This window comes from Myodes glareolus, chromosome 19 (assembly GCF_982192425.1).
Source record: "Myodes glareolus chromosome 19, mMyoGla1.1, whole genome shotgun sequence".
NCBI lineage: Eukaryota > Metazoa > Chordata > Mammalia > Rodentia > Cricetidae > Myodes > Myodes glareolus.
In genome coordinates this window covers 63,926,873-63,951,335 of record NC_142044.1, presented here as the reverse complement: position 1 = coordinate 63,951,335, position 24,463 = coordinate 63,926,873, and the positions used below count along the sequence as shown (strand labels likewise).

Here is a 24,463-nt window from a genome sequence, read left to right as displayed (position 1 = left end):
GCTGTCCAAGAAGATCTGAGTTCGGGTCCCCAGCTCTGCATGAACTCCAAGTGTAGTGAATCTGTAACTCCAGTGTTGGGGCAAAGGGGCAGGAGGATCCCCAAACTCACTGGCCAGGCAGTGTAGCCAAGCAGTGAGCTCCATGTTCAGAAAGTCCGTGAGTCACAAGGTAGGGTAGAGAGTCTAAAGAAACGCCTGATATCAGCCTGTGGTCTGCACAAGTAGGAACACATGAAGGCACATGAGTGCACACACATGCACACACAAGCATACACTTGGACATACATATGTGAGTGCACACACATACACTCACGCTCTCTCTCACACACACTTTAAGTGATATGCAAGTATTAGCAGCTACCAAAGAGACATCCTGATGTATGACAATGAACTGAAACCACCAGCTCAGTAGAATAGTACTTTAAAAGATCGTTAATGTAGAAAGTCCAATGTAAAAAGATTCATTCCCTTCCTTATTTATGATCCAGATAAAAACAAATACCTAATTTACCTGAACATTTTTTTAAAAATCTATCAGCTTTTATAACCTTAAAATCTTACCCAAACTGGCATGTTTGGGTTTACATAAATACATATCCATACATTTTTAATCCCCAGAAGTGCAGGCACGAGCCTGTGGGGAGCATGGCTGCCCAGGCCCACTGCTTACCACTCCCTACTGTCTGACTGCTGGAGGCAAGCGGGGCTCGGACCCATGCACAGCTCTTGGCTTTTACCCTGGATCTCATGAGGAAATCTCTGCCTTTGTTGAAAACATCTGAACAAACTCACCTCTGAACTAACAGAGATTTGCTAACAGACACTTGGCACAAAATGGCTGAGAAAAAGTGTTTTTAAAGTCTCTCGGGCTGTTTGTCATCTAGCCACAAATGAGTCGGCATCCACGGCGTTCAGCAGGTAGAGCTCAGGCTGAGCTGTCAATCCCAGGTGACACTGAGGACAAAAACACGGGAGAGAATTAGCCTGACTTTCAAGGAGTCACACGGTAAGCTCAGTTTAGTCCCCTTTCCTCAGTACTTCTGTATTTTATTTCAGAATAGAAAGTGGGGGGTTGGAGAGATGGCTCAGGGGTTAAGAGCACTCACTGTCTGCTCTTCCAGAGAATCTAGGTTCAATTCCCAACATCCACATGGCAGCTCACACTGTCTGTAAGCTCCAGGGGAAGCAACACCCTCACACAGGCATACATGCAGGCAAAACACCAAGGCACATAAAATAAAATTTAAAAGAAGAAAAGAAAATGGCTTATGTGTATATGAGGTTGTTTAAATTCAAGGACAATTTTAAGTTTAGATTTTTATTTTATGTGCATCAGTGTGTCTTGCCTTCACATACATAGTGTGCATGCGTGTCTGGTATGCATGGAGGTCAGAAGGCATTGGATCCCCTGGACTGGGTCCTTTGCATGAGCAGGTGTTCTTCGCCACTGAATCATGCCCCCAGCCCATGAAGAACAATTCCATTAGAGGTTCAAAGACAAACTCTAGGGCAGACAAGCCGCCCCGAGCAGGAGATGGAAGATTCTAGGGCAGACAAGCCGCCCCGAGCAGGAGAGGGAAGATCAAAGCCAGTGTGGAGGTTGTCCATGTCCACACAGCAGTCAGGCAGCCAGGGGCAGAGGGGGTACGTTAGAGAAAGGGCGGAGCCCAGGGTGCCAGGGAAAGTATGCACACACACGTGGAAAGGGGAAGTTTCTCATGTATGCGTTTTGTAGCTGCCGGAATAGTGCCTGATATTTCACACCAGAGCTGGAAGAGTAAGGATGGAGACAGTGCCAAGTGCACCTTGGGACAGAGCTTCGGGATTCAACCATAGGCTAATATGACCAAATACAGAGCCCCTCTGTCTCAGCACTGTGTACTGGAAATCAGACTTCAAATAATCTAATCTCTAAGCCCTGTAATTCTGGCCCTATTATCATCTGACACTTGAGAAAACCCTCCCATTAAAAGAACAAAAGTGTAGTGAGAAAGGGGTAACCTATAGGTCTCCGGTGTTTGTCATATTGAATCAGGAACCTCAGCTGTCTTCATGTCGTGCACTTTCTGATTTTTAAAGCAGGATTTAAGGCTGGCTTCAAAAATGCTCTAGAGCTGAGGATGATTGTGACTGGCTAGCAGTCTCCACCTCCCGGGTCCTGGGATCACACTAGTTTATAACCATGCCCCACCCTCAACTGTTTCAAAAGTGTATTTCCAGCCAGGTGATGGTGGTCCATGCCTTTAATCCCAGCATTCAGGAGGCAGAGGCAGGCAGATCTCTGGGAGGCCATCCTGACCTACAGAGTGAGTTCCAGGACAGTTAGGGCTGTTACACAGAGAAACAATCTCAAAAAACCAAACCAAACCAAACAAACAAAAAACCAAAAGGCTCTAAGTAACCCTTACTAGCCCAGAACTTCCTATATGTTAAACTGGTCTTGAGCTCAGAGATTCGCCTACTTTGCCACTCCCCGCACTGAGAACTGGGACTAAAGGTGGACTCTGTGCACCTGGCAATGAACTGTCCTTCTTTAGCTGTGCAGTGAGACACTTTGGGGCCATGACTGACTTTCATACTAGTCCTTAGGGTATGAGTAATACTGTTACCCTTGGCACCAACAGCCTCTGTGTGACTGTCAAGTGCAGACTAGAAGTCTGTATGAATGAACGGCACCCATATAACACAGTAGAAAAGGCACTGGAGACGTGGGGGGACAAGGCCCAGTTTTAGTCCTTCCAATGTATCCATTTGGGTTTTATTCTATTTTCAGAACTGAGGCAAGTGCTATACCACTGAGCTAAACCCAACCCTTTGTTTAGTTGGAGGCTGGGTCTCACTCTCCAGCCATGACTGTACTGGAATTTGCAGTTATCCTCCTGCCTCATGAGGCTAGGATTAGTCATGCACCACATTCAAGCTCTGTGTGTATCTTCTGGACCTTATCTTCGGTGTGTAAAATGGAAATATGCTGTACCTCAAGATGCCAAGCACACTGATAAGATACCGCATCAAGTCTTCACAAAGTTTATTTTGAGCACGTCACACACTGTCCCATATCACCTCGCAGGAGAAGCCGACATAGAACAAATGGGTCCCAGCCAGTGTGCTAGGAAGACACTGACATTGCACTTGCAGGTCTGACATCCAGGCTTGGGAACTAATGACTAGGGCCAGACTCACCATGGAAACCTCTCCCATGTGAAAAAAGATGGTGGACGCTTTCACTCCATGACATCAGAGTATCATCAGTTAGGTAACTTAATTGGAAAATTTTGTTGTCTAGTTCCGAGGCACTGAGAAATCTGGCTAAGTATTACAATAGGTTACAATGGACTGGGGTGCGGACAGGTGATACATGAGTGTATCTATTATTGGTCCTTAGCTACTGCCACACATGACCCTGTCTGTTCTCTAAGCCTGATGTAAGCATCCAAAACCACTAATGAGTGCTGACACAGGTTTCTCTATGGAGGTCACTCTGATCTTGAACTGGCTGGCCTCTCAAGTGTTGAAATTACAAGCGTGTGTCACGACATCTGGTTGAAATGTTTGGTGACACTGGAGAAATGTCTGGAGTCTCACTACAGCCTCACACAGAAGAGTGTGTGTATTACACAGGGTGGCCTCTGCACGGACACCAGTGCCCTGGCTTGTAGGCTGCCTCCGTACAGAAGGTGAGAGTCTTGTAATAACGGGGGGAGGGGGAGAGGGAGGGGGAGAGGAAGGGAAGGAGGGAGGGAGAGGGAGGGAGGGAGGGAGGAAGAGAGGGAGGGAGGGAGGGAGAGAGGGAGATGGGGAGGGAGGGAGGGAGAGAGGGAGAGAGAGCGCACAAGCGAGCATGCAGGGACCTACAGGTTCCTACAAAGGCCAGAAGAGAGCATTGGGTCCCCTGAAGCTGCAGCTGAGTCTGGCAATGATCTGCCGTAGGTGCTGGAACTGATCTTGGGTCCTCTGGAGGAGCAGCACCTGCTTTAATCATCAGGTCTCCTCTGTAGTCCACCGTTTGTAAACACATGTAAGGGAATAGGAAGGCTAACAAGAGGATCTAGAGATTGCTTTCATTCTAGATTAGCTATGAAATGAAATCAAAGTTGAGGGAAGTTTGGTGAACACAGCCAGCTCCGATAACCATCTTAGGCAGGCAGCTCCTGAAGCAGGCTGGGAAGCTTCCACAAGAGGAACTGAAGCTTGCCTGCTGTCTTGGGATGGTCAGGTAAGGACATACTCCCCACCACGCCTGGTGACAATGCTGCTAGCTCCTCACACCTGAGTTTCACCTCTGCTTACAAAGGGCAACGATGCCAGGGTCAGCATTTACATCAGGTCTGCCAAAATGTGCACCTGGGTTTAAGCTAGGTGACTGTTTCTCTCATTCAATTTTTACTACTTTTTTTGGCAGCAAATACATATTGTAAGATCCTTCCTGGATGATGAGACAAGACTACAGACAGGTAAACCTTCAAGTTAAAGAAAGGCAGGAAAATCCCATCTTGCAGAATAGTAAAGTTATAGCCTTAAGCCCAACAAGGGTATTTAACTGAGTGATAAATTGAAATTGATTTTCATTTCATCAGAAAAAATTTTAATTTGGTATTTATTTGTTGTGTATGTATATGGGGACAACTATAGACGTGCCACGGAGTACACGTGGAGGTCAGGGACTATGGAGCACACGTGGAGGTCAGGGACCACGGAGCACACGTGGAAGTCGGGGACCACGGAGCACACGTGGAGATCAGGGACCACGGAGCACACGTGCAGATCAGGGACCACTTTCAAGAGTTGGTTCTTGCAGGGCGGTGGTGGCACACGCCTTTAATCCCAGCACTTGGGAGGCAGAGACAGGCAGATCTTTGTGAGTTTGAGGCCAGCCTGGTCGACAAGAGCTAGTTCCAGGACAGGCTCCAAAGCTACAGAGAAACCCTATCTTGAAAAACAAACAAACAAACAAACAAACAAACAAACAAACAGTTGTTTCTCGCCTTCCAACATGTGGGTCCCGGGCATCTAACTCCAGTTGTGAAGTTTGTTGGCATCTACACTTTAGAAGCCATCTCTCAGCCCCAAAGTGAAATTACAATCTTGGTGTCCACGACTAACCCAGCCTTCTGGGGACTTGTCTGTTAGGAGGCAAGCACTGGCGCTGCGGGGGCTTAGTGTGTCTCTCTTAGCAACTGACATGTATGTGCTTCTCGATCAAAGCTGCTGAGACCCTATTAATAAAGTGTTTTCGAGGTTACAAAATTAGCCAGGAAAGCAAACAGGAAAAAGGAGAGTTTTTCTTTTGTTTTTTTGTTTTGTTTTGTTTTTTAATTACAAATCAAGTTTACACGCTGTGAAGGTTCACTAAAAGCCTCATAGTAGCCACTTCCTACGGCCCTGTCAAGATCTCACAAGCCATGCTGGAGCTACACCCAGCCTGTCAACTCCCAGTGCACTGAATCGTACAATTATTTCATGTCACAGGAGAACAAGTACCAACTTAGAGAAAGTACAAAGATGGCTCACAAATACACGGCCAGAACAACACTGGCATGGAGGGCTAGAAACTTTGACACACTGTTCTCTGTACAGGGTACTGAGTACACATTCCCAGTGACCACCAAATGACAGTGTAAAACATTGCAGGCATAGAATCAGAAAAGAACACCTAACTACAGTGAAAACGTCTATCATTGTAAACAAATATAACAGACAAATTCTAGGGCAGGGAAGCACGATCCATAGCAGACGCCTTGCCTAGCAAGCACAAGGCCCCTGGGTCCACCCCAGCAGCTGTGGGCTGGACTATCTGTGTTTGTGACTCTGGAGACACCCTGCCCTGAGGAAGTGTAAACATTACTACAGCAGCTTTGTAAGGAACTCTGTTGCCATCAATCTGGCCTTCACATACTACAGCAAGACAAAGGTTCAAAGGTCAGTCTCCAGCATCTTCAGGCACCATTCAGGTAAGTTTTGGGAACAATGGTGATAGAAGGGGCAGGTATGAGAAGGACCCTGTAGGACAATGGTTCTCAAACTTCCTGATGCAATGACCATTTAATACAGCTCCTCATGCTGTGGTGACCCCCAACCATAAAATTATTTCATTGCTACTTCATAACTGTAATTTTACTACTATTATGAATCATAATTAAAATATTTTTTGGGAGACAGAGATTTGCCAAACTCAACCCAGAGGTTGAGAACCACTGCTAGTAGTGCCAATAATAATGCGGCCGGCACAGCCGAGCCTAGATCATCTGCAGCCAGCTTGCTAGAAGGAAAGCTTCAGAGTCAAGGACGTCCTTCAAGGCCACTCTCATTCCTGCTGCCACCAAGACAATGACTACCCACGACTTGCTTATTCAGATCCTCCAAACAGACAGGGTTTGACAGAATCGGTCTCAGGCTCCCATGTAAGCATGTCAGAAGTGGCTGAGGCGAGAGCAGCAGTCGCAAGCTGAAGACTCCAGAGCTTCGCCTTCAGGTCTCAACAGGCTTTCTCTCTGAGGCATTAGTCCAGAGTGCAGGGAGGAACTTCACCAGCACAGTGACAGGACACCTACTGACTTTGCAAAGCTTAGGTCCCGCGTCATCTTGGATATGAAACAGTGGCGGGTCAGAGACACGATTTGGTGAAAGGTGACTTCCGGGAATAGCGCAGTTAGCTCTCTGACCCACTCCAAGTCCAGGCCCACGAGAATGCCAGTTCCCAAACACTACATTCTCCTGCTATCACCACTCTCTTAGGGGAGGAAGGCAAAGGCTCTGTGACTGTGCGCACCCAAGACCAGACACTGCCAGGAACCCTCGGAGCCAAAGATGAAGCCCCACTAAGCTTGCATGCTAAGGACAGCTTCTGTAGGTAATGAGCAAGCCCCTGCAGGTGGACCATCTGTCCGCACTCATCTTTTATGCTTCCTACCCTTCTTCCACTGAGAAATTAAAAGTAGAAATAAAAAATCATGAACACAGAGGGGCAGTGGTGGTGCACGCCTTTAGTCCCAGCACTTGGGAGGCAGAGGCAGGTAGATCTCTGAGTTTGAGACCAGCTTCGTCTACAGAACAAGTTCCAGGACTGCCAGGGCTACACAGAGAAATCCTATCTTGGAAAGCAATCCAACAAACAAGTAAACAAATCCTGAACTCAGAGATGGTAGTTGTCTCTAATTTTGTAGTTCAAATGGATGGCATATCACTCTAGTTGGGTTTTTTATAATAAAAAATATTTGAAAGGGAGCATAAAAGTATTTTTCAGCCTTAAATATCCATTATCCTTTGATAAAAATTTGCGTGCCTGGAGCTACTATATCCTTAATCACCCAATGGAAACATAATTTCAGTTTACTATATCCCTAATTCATAAAGTTTTAAGAACATAAAATGCTATTCGCCCTTGGACAGCTACCTAGGGACTTAGTGTTTAAAGCAGCTCAAGGGTCACTTTCTCTAGGGGCTGTCAATGCTACAGGGTGAGACTCACCCCTTCAAAAATAATCACCTTGTAAGCACACATGGGAAAAACCAGGCACGGTAGTGCATGCCCATAATCTCAGTGCTCAGGGGTATGAGACAGGATTGTCGTGAGTTTGAGGGCAGCCTGGGCTACACAGTGAGTTTAGGCTACCTAGTGTTTCATAGCAATATCCTATTTCACAAAAACAAAACAAAGACCTCAACACACAAGAAACAAAGTATTTCCCAACTACTCGTTGAGTCCTAAATGAAGTGTGTGCAACAGCACATACTTGTGGCTATGTTCACACAGTGAACCATAGAAACACACTGGCTCTGATGGCTCCTGCACCGACAGACAGACTGACCCAGTGTTTACTTAGTATTGTTGCCACCGTTGGTGTCTTCGCTCAGCAGGACCTTAGAGATGCTTACCGTGTGACCACAGTCCAGGAAAGAAAGGCCCAAGGCAATCAAACATTGCCAACCCTGGAAGAGAAAACATGATTGTCACTCGCCCACCAAGACAGCACAGCCATGCTCTGCAGGGACACACCTGCTTCCTGTCCCAAACATCCAGCTTCATCCATTTCTTTCCACCAAGGACCAAGTCAGGCTCTCAGCCCCTCTTCTGCTTTGCCCTCCAAGGTTTTCCAAAACTGCACTCTCTTTGTTCGTAGGCTTTGTGTTTATGACTAGTTTCGCTCAGGGGAACTCTCCAGTAGCCATTTCTCATTGGTTTCCCAAGGACACGGAGAGGCTACAGACTGGCAGGGAGACAGCTCCTCTGTGAAGCTCCTGGTTTTGAGCGAAGCAGCAGTAATCAAGATGTAAAATCTGCCCTACCTCCAAATTTGGGGCTCAGATAATCTCACTAGTCTTAGGGTACTGAGTTAACACACTCAATTTGCATGAAGGAACAGCTGGTCGATTTTTTTAAAAATTTATTTATTATGTATACCATATTTGGCCTGCATGTATGCCTGCAGGCCAGAAGAGGGCACTAGACCCCATTACAGATGGTTGTGAGCCACCATGTGGTTGCCAGGAATTGAACTCAGGACCTTTCTGAGCCATCTCTCCAGTCTCGATTTTTTTTAAAGAGGATTTTAAAACAATTCCTGCCAAGGACACATGCAGTTATCTGGTTTCCAAAGTCCTATGGTGAAGTATAACCTTAGATGCCCAAGGTTTATTGGAAACGGAAAAGATTCACTGACCCAGGGCACATATTAAACTACGCACCGAAGCTTTTCTCTAAAAGATTCTAACCTGTGGAAGACATGGCACGCATGGAGTGAAATGCATGAGAGAGAACAGCAGGGCTCTAGCCTCCATCTTCAACACTGCTGCTTCTTATCCTCAACCTCAGTATGAACTCTGTGTTAAACAGATAATCCAGTCTGTTCTTATTGCTATGGATTTTCCACTAGTAAAAGTAGGGAGAAGCCGGGCGGTGGTGGCGCACGCCTTTAATCCCAGCACTCAGGAGGCAGAGGCAGGCGGGTCTCTGTGAGTTCAAGTCCAGCCTGGTCTACAGAGTGAGTTCCAGGACAGGCTCCAAAGCTACAAAGAAACCTGTCTCGGAAAAAAAAAAAAAACCAAAAAAAAAAAAAACCAATCAAACAAACAAAAAAAAGCAGTGAGAAAGATTGGGGACTAGAGAATACATCTATATTTGCCCTCTGTATGTGTGCAGGGGGCATGCACTTGCAGAGGTCATTGGAAGTCACCATGTTTCCTGTTCTGTCACTTATTCCTTTGTGACAAGGAGTCTTGCTGAATCTGTAGCTAGGCTGGCAAGCCTCGATGACTCTCCTATTGCTGCCTCCCTTCCTCCAGTGCTGGGATTACAGGCTCACACAACCCCATGCCCGTCCTTTAACATGGGTCCTGAGGATTTGAACTCAGGTCCTTAAGCTTGCTGTGCAACTACTGAGACATTTTGTTTCTCAAACATACCATACATACATTCTTTTTAGGAATTAAATATTGGATCCTTATAAAATCAACGGAAATAGAAAAATACTAGGTATTAACGACTAAAATAAGCCAGGCATGGTGGCACACACCTTTAATCCCAGCACTTGGGAGGCAGAGGTAGGCAGATCTCTATAATTCAAAGTTTTATATAGGATGAAATAATTGAAAATCATTATTAGTTTGAGGCCAGCCTGGTCTACAAAGTAAGGTCCAGGGGAGCCAGGGCTGTTACACAGAGAAATCCTGTCTCAAGAAACACCTCCTCCTCAAAAAAAAAACTTAAATATATTGGACGATTCAAAATATAAACATCTTGTTGAGAATAGAGTGCAACATTAGGATGCTGCTCGTCATGGCATTTAATCTCCAATACCAAAAGCAACAGAAAAGAAAGAATTTTAGAAACAGCTGATTTGACAAAGCCACGTGAACTGCCTCAGTAGACTGCTTTGAGGATCATTCGTCTCTAAAAGGCAGCTAGCCCCACCTATGCACCCTGATACCAGTGCCCCGCTCCCTTCACAATGGACTCACCAGGTAGAACACAAAGCTCAAGTAAGCCACGCTGATCACCGCAGCCACCACATACAGTGCCAAGTGCCCTAGGTCCTGGACATAAACCACTACAAAGTACATGTTGATGGAGCAGACGATAAGGACCAAAATTCCACCAGCGATCCTCCAGCCTCTGTGAAAGAAGGGATGCATAAGTGTGCAATAGTCCAACCAGGCCACAGACAGAAAAGAAACCTATGTCTCATGTGGTAAATGGGACACAGGTTGAGAAAAATGTAAGAGGGTCAAAATGAGTGATTGAGCAGAAGGGGGAAGGGCTGGAGTAATTTGAACCTAGTATTTAACTATCTACTATTAACGTATGCGTATGAATGATGAGTACATGTGTGGGCACACATGCTATAACATGCATATGAAGGTCAGAAGATCACATCTGTAGAGTTATTTATTTTTCTCCTTCATCCTTCATATAAGTCCCAGGGATCAGACTCAGGTTGTCAGGCTTGTGGGGCAAGCATATTTACCCACTGACCTATCATCTCTCTGGCACAGAAATCTAGCATTTAAGACCCCAGAAATCAGCAGGTCCTGGAAAGGCAGAGCCATTTCATTAGATATCAGAACATGGTCCAGGAATGGAGTCAAGATTAGAGTCTTGTGACCTCAATTTCTCCAAAAACATGGCACTGTTCTTGGAATGTGTTCTGTGTCGTTCTGCCTGTCACCCAGGTGCAGTGGACAGGAGTGAGTTGCCTTCACGTTACTCATTATTGCTTGCTGTTGTTATTCAATTAAATGTTTAAGCTCTCCTGTACAGGCCTCTATAGGAAACCAAGTTCTTGCCGCATGCTGCCAGTCCCGGGTACACAGCTTGAACTCAGAGAACTTGACACGCATCTTAGCCCTCAGAGTATAAACTGTCCGAGGCTCTGAAGAAAGTTGGCTATTGCAGGAGACTTCAGTCCGCCTCATTTATCAGCTCCACTCTCCCAGGTCCCACCACCTCTAGAGTGGTGACAATTAGAGACCCTGGGACCCTAACGGGTTACATGAGCACCTGCACTGACTGGTTTTAGCTGCCAACTTGACACAGCCAAGAACCACGTGGAAAGATAGTCTCAAAGGGAAATTACCTATACCAGGCTGGCTTGTGGGTGCATCTGTAGGGATGATGCAGAACAACCAGCCCACTCAGGGTGGCACCATTACCCACCCAGTGCATCCTCAACAGTATAAGAAGAAGCAAGCTTAGGGCAAACATGCAGGCAAGGATGTGTTTACCCCTTGTTCCTGACAGTGCCTGTGATAAGACTAAGTTCTACCTTGACTTCTTCCAGAATAATGGACAGTAATTTGGAATTGTAAGCCAAATAAACATTTCCACCCCTTTGCTGCTTGTTGGCATGGTATCTGTCGAAGCAGCAGAAATGAAACTAGAACACACCCCACATATCCCTTCAAGGTGTACACTGAATGTATTACCGGAGTGCACAGAATTGAAACCTCAGCAGCAGAGGGTGGAGAGCTAGGACAGGAAGGTCTGGAGCAGCTCTCCTCCGTACTGTAGCTCACCCATGCCAGGGTCTTCACGACCCGAGAGGAAGCAGCTAGGAACACACAGCTCCCCTAGAGAAGACATTTCTGACTGGCCTGCTGGGTAAAAAGTCACCTCCCGTTTCCTCCTGGGGAGGGTGACAAGTGTACTCACATTCCATTGGAGAACTCATTCATCACTGGCCGCAGGCTGGTAAAGGTGAGGATGGGTATGAGAGCAAAAGGAAGCTGAAAAACCAGAAGGAATTACGTGGGTGCATGAGTTTCATCTCTAACGCTGTGACTAAACACTGATGAGAAGCAATGTGGGGAGGGGGTTGGGGGTTATCTGGCTTATACTTTCAGGTCACAGTCTATCACCAAGAGAGTCAGGGCAGGACCTGACCAGACACTTCAGAGGAATGCTGCTTATTGGCACTGGCCTGGCTCTGGTGTGCTCTCTCCCTCCACATCAATCATGGTTACTGCACCACAAGACACCAGCACTGCTCACAGACAGGAGTCATAAACCATATCTCATCTGTGCCATGGTAATAGCTGTTCCTATCATCTTGCCTTTGCCAAACATTATTTTTAACCCAGCACTAATCATGATCCTAAGTGCCTTTGTTTAAACACAAAAGACAATGCATTGGGGGCCAGACAGATGGCTCAGTGGTTAAGAACACTTTGTGAACTGCTCTTGCAGAGGATCCAGGTTCGATTCCCAGCAGCTGCATGGCAGCTCACAACTGTCTGCAACTCCAGTGCTAGGGGATCTGATGCCCTCTTCTGAACTCTGCAGGTTCCAGGCACACACACGGTGCTCATACATACACAAAGGTAAAACACTGACACATGTAAATAAAAATACATAATCTTAAATAAATAAATAACATATTGGATGTGACTTGCCTTGTAACCTCCCCAGGAGGTAGTGGTGCCCTCAGGAATCACTTAATGATTTACCCTTGCTGCATTAACGAGCTACAGTGCTGTGCATTTTTATGTATTACTAAGTTACTTATTTATTTGTGTGTGAGAAAGACAGACAGAGACTGAGTAAGGAAAGAGAGGATAGACGGACTGACAGACAGACATGCCCATGTTGCGGGTGAATATGGAGATGTTATGAGTCTGTAAGGACAAACAAGTCCAGGAGTATTAAGAGGCAATATTAAGTGACACACAAAATGAAACTAAAAAGTATGAAGCAATGTGTGCAGTGATGATAAGAGTTTGAGTCGAATGAACAAGTGTGACGTAACTATATGATAAGCAGACATGTGTGCTAATCTAGAAGTAAGGAGGAAAGGCAGCCAGAAACAGTGTAAAAACTTGAGGCTCACGGCCAGAAGACATTCTCAAAATGACTGGCTAGACACGCTGTCAGAAGCAGTCACAGAGAATCCAACGAACCAGCAACTTGACAGCTGAGATCTTCCAAGAGCCAGAGAACTCGCTCTTGCCGGCGGATCAAGACTTGCTGATCCAGAGGTCTATGTCGAGAGCCACGAACCATTATCAGGTCCTATACACCAATGCCTCAGTAAGATAGGGTAGAAGACCTTGCCTAGGACATAGGAATCCTTGCTGAATGTGAATTCAATGTGATTGAATGTGTGATGTGATTGATTGGCTAAGGATTGTTATAGTTTTTGATGTTTGCTTATATCTGCTATAGTAACAATTGGAGATTTGACTATTGGCATAATAAACTTGTTCCTAGAACAAAGACTGTGGTCATCCTGAGTATTTACCCGCCGACCTCGAAGTAAGGGCAGAAGGCCCGCTCAGGAATAGGGCTCGCAACAGGAGATCAGAGGACAACTTTTGGAGACAGTTCTTTCCTCTTCCCATGTCTTCAGGGGATCAAATTTAGGAATTTACACTTGTACAATGGCACAGCTAGCACTGTATCCACTGAGCCATCTTGGTGGCCTCAAATTTGTGTTTTATATATTAAGCAGAGCTCATTACTTCCATTTAATGAACTTCCATGCCTTTCCTTCCTCTCACTCACCCCTAGTACCCAGCCTCCAGCATGAGCTTCCCCAGCTGCCTGCTCACCTGTAAGCTCTGCAGAACATTCAGGAAGTCATTCATCCCTGTTAGATGCTCTACATCTTGGAAGACAGCAACAAGGAGAGTGGGGATGATAGCAATAGAGCGTGTCAGGATCACTCGGGCAAAACGTGACCATCTTAGGTTCAGGAATCCCTGGAAGAAGGCATGGGGGCTGGTGACCACAAGTGACAGGAGAGAGAAATGCCTGGGGAAGTCAGGGAAACCTGTAAACCGTGGAGTTAGACACTCAAGCGCTGTGCCATCCCCTGTATTCAACCCCAGCACACACCTCCATAACAAATTGGCCGGAATAGGTTCCTGTCATGGTGGAGCTCTGTCCTGCAGCCAGGATCCCCACTGCCCAGATGTAGAGAGCCGCAGGCCCAAAATAACATCCAAGCACAACACCCTGGGACAGGGAGAGAGATAGGAGCGTGTGAGTGCTTAGATGACACCCGGAACAGCGGCCCTCTGCAGCACCTCCCTCTCCTCGTGAAATGACAGCACATCAAGTGCTGCACCGGGCACTGCTAGACAGTGAGACTCGGTGTTGGTGTGACCCAGAGGCTCCACCTGACTGCTGGGCATCCCTTCATCCCTCTTCCACATGCTCCTTCATCTCTAACCTTAAATACTAAAGAGACAGAACCCTGCACTTCCCAAAGCCTGCTCCTTAATGTATTCTCGTGAAAAATGGCAGGAGCAGCTAAGACAGTGAATCATGTGGGGAATGTAGGGTACATATTATGTTCTTGGGGATCACAATGGAACCAACATGATGGGCCCAAAAGGACCCAGGAATGAACACCTCACTAATTCACCTGTCACTGCAGTCACTGTCTGCACACTTTAAGATGTCCTCCTGAGTTTAGGAGTTGCTAACCTACCCCGCAAAACCCCAAATGTGCACCTGGCCTAGGGTCTCAGAAATAAAAGATACTCAGAGGAATTATGCTCAAATCTGAAATGAACTCTCAAAGAGGATATGCAAACACTTACCCCAAAGCAGAGACTGCAAATCAGTGTGCTTACCCCTTTGTAGATGTCCACAGCCAGAGTTGAGTTGTCATTAGGAAAGAGGCCAGTATGGGGGCTGCTGCTATTCCTACAGACGTCAATCTAAAGCCCAAAGCAGTTTCAGAAATGAGGGCCAGATAAGAACTCCCCAGTTTGTCTCACCAAATTCCTTTGCAGGAGATAAGAGAGGAGGCACTCCAGGGGGTTGACAGCTGTGCCTCTACCTGCAGCCCTCCCCAGGCCTGTTATTCCCTCCAGCACCACAGTGTTTACTGAGACAGAGTTTGCAGGGCAAGTAAGGAAAGAGAAACTCTTTCAAAGGGCTTCCCGCTTAGAGGGCAGCCTTCAGGGAGCTGAGCTAGAAGAATCCCAAACTTGAGGCCAGACTGGGCTGCACAAGTAGAACTCATCCAAAAATAAATAAATAAACCCAAACCAAAACCTAGATTAAATGAAGAGCACGGTGATGCAAGCCTTTAATCCTAGTACTTGGGAGGCAGAGGCAGGTGCCTGGTCTACAGAGTTTCAAGCCTCGACCCAGGACTACACAATGAAGCCCTTTTATCAAAAGTCAAAACCCAAAACAAAACAAAAAAAAAAGGAAAACAAATCAGAAGACTTCAAATGTGAGAGGACAGCAGCACCCAGAGGACCTCGGTCAAAGCAGAGCCAGGGTCACTCCTGTAGACACAAATGATGAACAAAACTAGACAGCAATGCGGGCAAGCAGCTCCGTGGTGGAACACTTGCTTAGCATCGCATACATGGTCCTGAGTTCAATCCTGGCATCTTAAAACACTCAACAATAAACAAAAAACCTCAAATAAAAAAAACAACCAAACAAAATGGATGGGAGAGAATTCAAAATGTGCTAAGCTCCGCCCTGTCAGTCAAGGCCTGCCCTGTCAGAGCATGCGTCCTTTCTGCTGACTCCTCCTGACCTTTCCTCAGCACAACCATCAAGACTAGCAGACAGGCAGGCAGCAGTTAATAAAAAGGAAACAGAAATAACAATGGCCAAACAGCCAAAATGCTACACCTCTATGACAGCAGGAGGCAACTGTGAGTCCAAGGCCAGCTCTTCCAGTTCACCCGGGAATGGGTGGGACCAGGCTTCCTAGCCCCACACCATAGACTGGCTGGTGTGTAGACTGGAGGAATAGGAGGGGCACCTAGACTTCAGATAAGTCTCCTTGGGTTCTTTTCTGTCCCCATTCAGGCATGCAGTTCACCTGGCCTTCACCACCCACAACCCTGGCTTACTCACCACCTGATTGTTGGTTTTCCCAAAAAATGCTTCAGCAAAGACCGAGACGACAAAGACATTGATGATGAAGGAAACAAAGAGCGCAATGCAGGACTCAATGAAGAAGTACTTGTTGGCTTCCCGGACTTCCCGCTTATCGGCCCGGTTTACCTGTCTAGACTAGAGAGATAAAGGCAGCAGTCATTTTTCCAGGAGTTGCAGAAAGTTTCTTTGTAACAACTCAGAACTTTGGAGTCAGCTGAAAGATTAAGAGGGCAAACAACTGGCTAAATGAAACAGATCTTAGCTCACTAAGTACAAAGAACTCCACACCTTTGACAACAGTGCACAACCCCCAAATGGGCAGCCAGCACCCAGGCTGAGCTCCCAGAGACTATCTCAGTTCTAAGTCTAGTGGACTAGTTGTCAAGTGTCTGACCTATCTTGGCCAAGCAACGCCTGACTTACTGGGAAAGCCCTCCTTACTTCTGGACCTCAAGACTTCCAGACCTTTTATGAAGAACACTAGCCTGGAATTTGAGGATCACTTTTCCTGGTCAATCTGGTGATAAACACAGTCCCGCCAGCCTTAGAAATACGGCGCTCCTGTGGAGCACAGCTCCTCCAGAGCTCTAGCAGTCAGAAACTAAGAATACGGAAGGGCACTGCTCACCTTGACTAAGGCAGAATGCAGGTACATGTTGTGTGGCATGATGACAGCTCCCACGATGCCCACAGCCTGCTCAATCTGTGGAGTGCTGCAGCCTGAACAGGACGGCACGAACATGCCCCTGAGCACTTGGCTCTGGCTGGGCTTCACTGTAATATACTACACAGCAACACAACACCTATTAGCCTTTACCGCAACATGGAAGGGGAAGAACAGCACTAGGGACACTGGCATCCTTCACTCCTTTACCCTCTGTAACAACTGCCTGGAATAGGAGTATGGAATCATGAACACGTACGCGCTTAGTATGCACAAGGCCCTGAGTTTAAGGACAGCATCAGCAATGAACGGCGACAAAGGGCTGCTGTGGTCGGAACAGAAACTGCCGCAGGCTCATGACCAACTCAAGCCCCATCGTGCTCGTACAATTTGGGGATGTGGTAGAAATTTTGGCAGGTGGAGCCTCCCTGGAAGAAGTAGATGAATGCAGGCAGTCCTCCTGGACCTAGCCATGTCCTGAACCTCCGTGCTTCTGTCTGCACTGAGATAGAACCTTCAACAGCACATCTGCCGCCAGGGTGTTCTGCCCAAGGAACTGCAGGCAGCCCGAGCCCTCTGAAGCCCCAGGTAAGTAGACCCTTCATCTCCTGTTACTTTCCTCAAGTATTTTAGTTACAGCTACCAAAGATAACTAATAATGGGGCTTGCTGCCAGGGGCCAGGACTCAGGACTAAATATTCTGAATGTACAATGCAGATATGTAGAGAACACGGTGTTCTGAGGAAACAAACTGACTAAAGGTCTTGCTGGTATTTGTGTCTCTGTAACTGCTGATACAGATCCAAGAACAGTTCTGTTCTTAAACCCACGCTCTACACACTGCTGTTCACCTGCTCATCTAAGAACCTCCTCTGCTTGTCACCCGTGTGCTGGGAGTGGGTCATTCCTTAACACTGCCCACCCAAACTTTCTCCTGGCTTAGGATTTCTCTTGCAAGCCTTGGGACAACCTGAAAAACCTACTCATAGACTAGGTATCTTTTAATATTTAGGCAGGCCTGTAAGAAGAAATCTGTTTATAACTGAACAGAAAAGGTAAACATAGTGGTACTGATCCCTAGCGGTGGGCAAGCAACAACCAGGAAAATAATCAATCACCTATTACTCATCAACAGTTTTTTGTCTCACTCTACAGTCCTGGCTGGTCTGGAATTCTCTAAGTATACCAAGTTGGACTCAAACTCACAGAGACCAGTCTGCCTCTGTTTAGTTGCTAGTATTTCAGGCATGCACCACCGCACACGTTCACTACTACCATCAGCTGGTCTAATACAGGAAATAGTCAAGCTGTGGTTAATTAATTTCAGTCACGATGAGCACAAACAGAACTGCTTTGAGTTAACAGTCAACATAAGCCTCTGTCTGTCCCACCCTAAAACTGTCCTGCTGTCAGGGTAGCTAATTTGGGACCAAAAATGTTGGTCCTGAAAGGTCTAGCCACTTTTGATTCAAAGAAAATTTCTACAGGCTTTCCTGCACATGAATCCTTGCCACAGACTATATTTTTTCAACAACAGCCCAGAAGTACAGTGGCTTTTTGTTGACCCAATACAGTTAAACTATTCTATTCTGGCACTATTATTGCTTTTTATAATAAAAGACTACAAACAAACAAAATGAAACTTTGTTTTAAATAGTTAACCAACAGCCTGTAACACTTGCCTCATATCCAAATGTGAGGGCCATAATAGTGATGAGAAAGCCAAAAAATGCTTCCAGCTTCCGCAACCCTAAGGGGGAAACACACAGTGAGCACAGAGAAGACAGACTTCCCTGTAACCACGTGCCTGAAGCAGGCGGCTTTGATTCGCCCACCAGTTCCACCCTCCTTACCATATTTGTCCAAAAAGAGAAAGACAAAAGTGTCTGCAATGGTGATGAGAACTCCTCCCCACAGGGGAATCCTAGGTTAGAGAAGAGAAACAGAGACTGAAGACCCAGGGAAGGCACTTTCTTCACAGCTTGTCCAACACAGAACACGGGGGAGGCTAGGGCCTGGGGAAAAGCAACAGTGGCAGGAAACCAAGCTTGAGAAACACCATCAGCTAAAGGCCATCCACTGACAGCCTCCCTGGGAGCTTACTGTGTCAGATGTGTAGGACACACCAAGCGTGGGTCAGGTGCAATCAGATAAGTAGCCCTCCCCTTACAAAGGAGTAATTGTACAAAACCCCACACAATCGATTTAAATACAAGTGTGCACATCATGGGAATGGGAGTGACAGGGACTATGTCCACTGGGAAAGATGAAGGCGGCTCCGGAATGCTCCGGAATGAGCTGGCTCATTTTCACCCTGTCTTTGGAATCCAGCTCAATACTGACAATGATCTAGAGGGAAGCCCCCACCTTCCTGCCGACAGGAGATTGATGGCGATGGCTGAGCCAATGACTTCCTGCATATCAGAACCAATGATCGCCAACTCCACCATCAACCACAGGATGACCCGTGGGACCTGCAAAGCAAACAGTGGCTCTGGTCATTCGTTTATAAGAACTTCCTCCTTCATTCAGAATTCAGATTTTGGCACAGAACCACATAGCCTTACATAGACATAACAGAACTCAACCCCACACAGAGAAGGAAAGTGTTCTTCCTGCAAGAGACTGTGAGTCAAGGTAAGGGTGGCAACCCAGCTCACTTTTTTCTCCTTAATCCTCCTCAGGAGAAGAATCAAACTTCTATTCATTACTTTCCACGTACTCTCTTGCCCAAAAACAGTCTAAGAAATTTGAGGGAAAAATAAATATACAAACATGGCCAAAATGAAAGTCAAGAGAGAACAAGAAATGAACAATTAAGAAAGACTCAATCAGTCAGGAGGTGGTGGCGCACGCCTTTAATCCCAGCACTTGGAAGGCAGAGGCAGGAGGACCTCTGTGAGCTCAAGACCAACCTGGTCTACAGAGTGAGTTCCAGGAGAGTCAGAGGAAAAAGATAGACGTATTAGTGTTTAGGGTGAGGGACTAGAGAGATGGCTCAGCAACAGCAGTGCATACTACGCTTGCACAACAGCAGTGCGTACTGCGCTTGCACAACAGCAGTGCGTACTGCGCTTGCACAACAGCAGTGCGTACTGCGCTTGCACAACAGCAGTGCGTACTGCGCTTGCAGAAGAGCAAGGCTGGGTCTCCGCTCGTGCCACTCCTTCAAGTCCAGCGCCAGGGGATCCGAAGCCTCCGCCCTCTACAGACACTCACACTCAAATGTACATACTCAAATATGTAGACAGAATTTTAAAAAAATAAATCTCTTTTTTAAAGTATTCATGGTAAACTAGTTGAGAATAGATGGAATATAGCAAACTAGGAAACTAAATCTAGACCAACAGATGAATGGAAAAATACATTTAGTTAATGTTGGCTTACTGACACCAAAAAGAAAGCTTCCAGATACTTACTATCCAAAAAGTTTCTTCTCATAAATAACTATTAATATGCACAAAGAAAAAGACACTAAAGGGAATTATAAAACAACAACATTTTCTGAAAAGTTGGTAAAAATAATTTATATTTATCATGCATGGTGACATAGGCCTGTAACACCTGTACTCAGGGATTCCAGCAGGATGATCAAGAGTTCAAGAACATCCTAGGCTGGGGGAGGGGGTACAGAGAGACAGAGACCGCTGACCCACCAGCCTAGGAGAATAGAAAAGAAAAACAACAACACAAAGCCTCTATGTTCATAGTCAGAAATGAGACTAAAAATTTACGGCACTCCCAAGGGAGGCCTGTTTCATGTCTACAAGTGAACTAACTTAAAAAGATTTTCAGGCATGACAGAAGTGGTTCAATCTCTAGGGTGCCTATGGAGTATTTGGGAAGGCCTGAGTTTTGTCCTCAGCTCCCCTGCAAATTCTTCTGACAGAAGTCATTCCCACTTAAGGTGGCAAGTATGAAAGGTAGGATACTTAAGAGTAAATTAAAAATAATTAGCCAATCCACAGGACCTACCACATATACTTTGTAAAAAATATCTTTTTCAAAGTGATGGTGACATCAAACAAAATAAGGGGTAACCTGGTTAATGCTTACTCATGCAGCACTTCCCTAAGGAAACCTGTGTGTGCCTGTAATTCTAGGACCACTAGGAAAGGTTGAAACACAAGGCTAAATATAGAGTTCAATGTTAACCTGGGCTACATGAGCCTATCTCAAGAGAAAAACAAAAAAGGGAGTCCCATGTTAGATTCTGAAGGAGGACACAGGCTGACAGCAGAAGAGGCATTAGGAACCCCTTGGTACTTCTAGTTTCAGGGACACTGACCCCAACTTCTCCTCTGGCTCAATCCAGAGTGGGCCAGCACACAATATCAGACACACAGATTCCTGCATGGTAATAGACAAGCCACTCACCTTGGGATACTGACGGTGACACACTTCAGCTAGATGCAAGCCGGTGACCACTCCAAGTCTAGCTGCAAGGCGCTGGAGCAGCAGCCCCACAATGGTAGCCAACAGAAGCACCCAGAGCAACTAAGGAGAACAACATCCCCCAACATCATTAGACAAGCAAAGGGCTTTTTGACTGGTTGTTTGGAGATGCTAACGGGAAACAGTTCGTCAAAGCAGGGGGATGGGTCCACACTCTGCAACAGCTTCTACACGTGACCCACTAGGTCTAGCATCTTTCTGATCCTCAGTTTCCCATCTTTTGCTTTTCCTAAGGATATTTATTATGTGGATAAAACAAGAGACCATGCCAGGCAGTGGTGGCTTAATCATTTTGGAGGCAGAGGCAGGCAGATCTCTGAGAATTCAAGGCCAGCCTGGTCTACAATGTGAGTTCCAGAACAGTTAGGATTGTTATTCAGAGAAACCCTGTCTCAAAAATTCAAAACTCAAAACAAAAACAAATAAAAAACAAGACACCATATAGTAAGGACTTTTCACGAAGTGTCAGTGCCAATGAAGACCTGTGCATGCTGGAACAATGAGGGAGCGTTGGGGTTTGAACGAGAATGGCCATGGGCTCCTAAGTTTGAATACAGTTGTGGAATTGTTTGAGCAATCAGAAAGCCTGGTCTTGGTGGAGGTGTGTCACAGGGCAGTTTTGAGGCTCCAAAAGCTTCCTGCCATTTCCAGTGTCCTTTCTGCTTCCTATTTGGGGACCATGTGCTCTCAGCTGTTCCTGCTCCCCACACCTCTGTTCTACTGTAAGCCCAATTAAAGTTGTTTTGTTCTGTGGCTTTGGAGATTGTCCTGGAACTCACTCTGTAGACCAGGCTGGCATCGAACTCATAGAGATCCACCTGCCTCTGCCTCCCGAGTGCTGGGATTAAAGGCATGCACCACCACCACCCAGCATTCTAAGTTGTCTTGACATAGTCTTTCATTAGAGCATTAGAAAAGTAACTAAGACAGGAGGTTAGACACCAAGTCCCAGACTCCTCTGCCGTGCAAGAGAAGTTTTCATGTAACATTTCATCCCCTAAAACTTGATTAACAGCCTGTTTATCAGAAGCCATACCAATAATACAACACACTTATTTACGCTTAGCCAAAAGGCCAAGAAGCAATTGGCATGAATAAAATCTACACAAAAACCTACACAACAACCCAAGAAACCCTTTTTACTGTACTACATCCCTTACTGAAAGAGAAGCTGCTCACACAGAAACGACCAGCCACACATCATAAGCAATCACGTGAGCTCATAAGAGCACCAGGTGCCAACACAGAAGTACAGCACACATGACAGCTACTGTACATGGTTAGGAGTTAACAACACATCTTACATTTGCTTTTATTTCTCTCAACTGAGAACAGCTCCACCGTGAACTGTGTGCGTGCAGAGGATGGGGTGCATTTTAACCTTTCTGCAGTAGATCTCCATATAGCCTGGGGTAGTAAATTATAAAACAGATTGTTATGTCTGGGCTGGGCATATACCTTTAGTTCTAGCATTTTGAAAACAGAGGCCAGCCTGGTCACATAATGAGTTCTAGGACAGCCATGTAAATAAGTAAAATAGAAAGTTGCTGATAATCTAGAAAGAACCTACACATAAGTAGACATGCACAGTTCAAACCTATGTTGTTCAAGGGTCAACTCTACCTGAAGGCTACTCAACATGATCAAGAAAAAGGTGTAAGAGTATAACAAGGGCTCAAAGATGAGGACAGCATTGCAAGGCCCCAGAGTTCATCCTCAGCATTGCAAAAATGTCAGCAAAAATAACAATAATGAAAACTTGTAAACTGGATGCTCACCTTAAATCCAGCCACTGCCCCAGACTGCAAATCAGATTCGATGTTTCCTGGATCCAAGTAGGCAATGCTCATAAGAAAGCCAGGCCCCGTGAACGCCCACAGTTTACGAAAGCTAAAACAAGAGTGCTGTAAACGAGAGAGGAAAGGCAGCCTGAGTGTCTCCACTACTCTGTCACCTGTCAAGGGGCATCACCAACTGCAGGGGCTCAGGGCACGCAGGGCACGTGCCCATGTTTCACATCCAGCTCTCAGTGACAGCCCTTCCTTTACCGGCTCTCCATCAGCAGCTCGTTCTACAGTAAGTAACATGGCACCCTGGGCTCCCCCACTACCCACACAGGAGCAGAGAGAGGCACAGCTGAAAGAGGAAGCCACAATATCCATCCTTCCTGAACTACAAAATTCTCACTAGTACCTTTCCCACAGAGGCCATTTATCCTGATGATGTCAGAGACTGGCTGCCAAAATAAGACCTCAGGTTGTTGAGCTAGAGGTGGCTGGCAGACCTGTCCCTCCAAGGCTTTCCCCAGGACACAGGGTCCCCTGCAAGGAACCATCACTAACCTCCTCTTCAGGAATGGGGATCTTCTCGTCAAAGTATGTGGTGAAGGGCTCCTCAGAGTCCCCAGTGGACTGAGGGAGGGAGGAGTTACTATAGGCAGGATTGATGGCACTGAGGCTGGCAGAGTCTCCATGGTCTCCAGAAGCGCCATCTGTGTTAACATGACCACATTCACTAATGAGCACTCTCAGTAATGCTAACCCTTGTCTGGCATATGTTCCCCCATCACTGAGCAACAGCTTTAGACCTGCACACACAAGAGACCAGCCTAGACACAAGGGCTGGTCTCAGACTGGTCTGTAACCCAGACTGGTTTGTGCCAAGGATGACTCTGAACTTGATTCTTTTGTATCCACCTCCCAAGTGCTGGGATTACAGCCACATACCTGGTTTTAAATAGAGCTGAGAACTGAGCCCAGGGCTTCATGCATGCTATGCAAGCACTCTACAAAAAAGTTACATCCCCAGCCCAATAAATTAAATATCTTTACAGGGTAATATGTGTACAAGCCAGCTGTGGTACAGCCTGCAACCCTAACTCTTGGAAGCAAAGAGTTCAAAAGCCTCTAAAAGCTCTCAGCCTGGGATCAGTTTAACATGATATTTTATAGTCCTTTGAGAATTTCATACCATGCATTTTGATTAGATTCCTTCCTGTCCCTACTTTCCCTACCTCCTCTCAGATCCATGCCCTGTCTCCTCCCTGGGTCAGTCTTAACACTAATCACTGGACTTCCTCTACACCCACCTGATAATGGTTCTCTAAGGACAATGACATGCTTGAAAGACTAAATCAAAAGGGATACAAGTCTGAGTTCAGTCTGGGCTTCAATTTAACAAGACTTTGTCTTAAAACCAACAAAGCAATACACACCTACGACTCAATATTGACAAACTAGCCCCATGAGAAATTCAGAATCCTAATTTTTAAAAGAAAATAAGTCAGGTACTAGGACATCTTCCCATCCCATTATCCAGCAGGACTCACTCAAGGATCATTCTTGGGTACCACAGCTCTATCAGTCTCACACAGCAGAAGAGAGAACTGGAAAACCCACCCAACACTAAGAGGATGCGGCAAAGCAGAAGTCTGGGAAGTCTGACTAAGGCCTCTGCTTAGTGACTGTTGGTCACGGGTGCTAGCGCCCTTGTGACAG

At 46.2% G+C, this 24,463-nt stretch overlaps 1 protein-coding gene across 6 annotated transcripts in view; it reads right to left on the bottom strand.

Moving 5' to 3' along the window:
* Window positions 1-405: 405 nt before the first annotated feature.
* The window catches only part of Slc11a2 (solute carrier family 11 member 2), a 34,827-nt gene continuing 10,769 nt past the window's right edge, over window positions 406-24,463 (bottom strand). For all 6 annotated transcript variants that reach the window (XM_085678610.2, XM_085678611.2, XM_085678612.1 and 3 more), the window contains exons 3-17: window positions 23,309-23,457; window positions 22,745-22,870; window positions 20,889-21,008; window positions 18,879-18,985; window positions 18,365-18,435; window positions 18,194-18,261; window positions 16,476-16,631; window positions 15,824-15,982; window positions 14,572-14,658; window positions 13,829-13,948; window positions 13,543-13,692; window positions 11,648-11,721; window positions 9,958-10,111; window positions 7,876-7,929; window positions 406-954 (exon numbers count right to left, since the gene is read on the bottom strand). In XM_085678610.2, coding sequence (XP_085534736.2) covers window positions 877-954; window positions 7,876-7,929; window positions 9,958-10,111; window positions 11,648-11,721; window positions 13,543-13,692; window positions 13,829-13,948; window positions 14,572-14,658; window positions 15,824-15,982; window positions 16,476-16,631; window positions 18,194-18,261; window positions 18,365-18,435; window positions 18,879-18,985; window positions 20,889-21,008; window positions 22,745-22,870; window positions 23,309-23,457 — 1,673 coding nt within the window. In that variant the 3' untranslated portion in view covers window positions 406-876. The remainder of the gene's footprint in view (window positions 955-7,875; window positions 7,930-9,957; window positions 10,112-11,647; window positions 11,722-13,542; window positions 13,693-13,828; window positions 13,949-14,571; window positions 14,659-15,823; window positions 15,983-16,475; window positions 16,632-18,193; window positions 18,262-18,364; window positions 18,436-18,878; window positions 18,986-20,888; window positions 21,009-22,744; window positions 22,871-23,308; window positions 23,458-24,463) is intronic.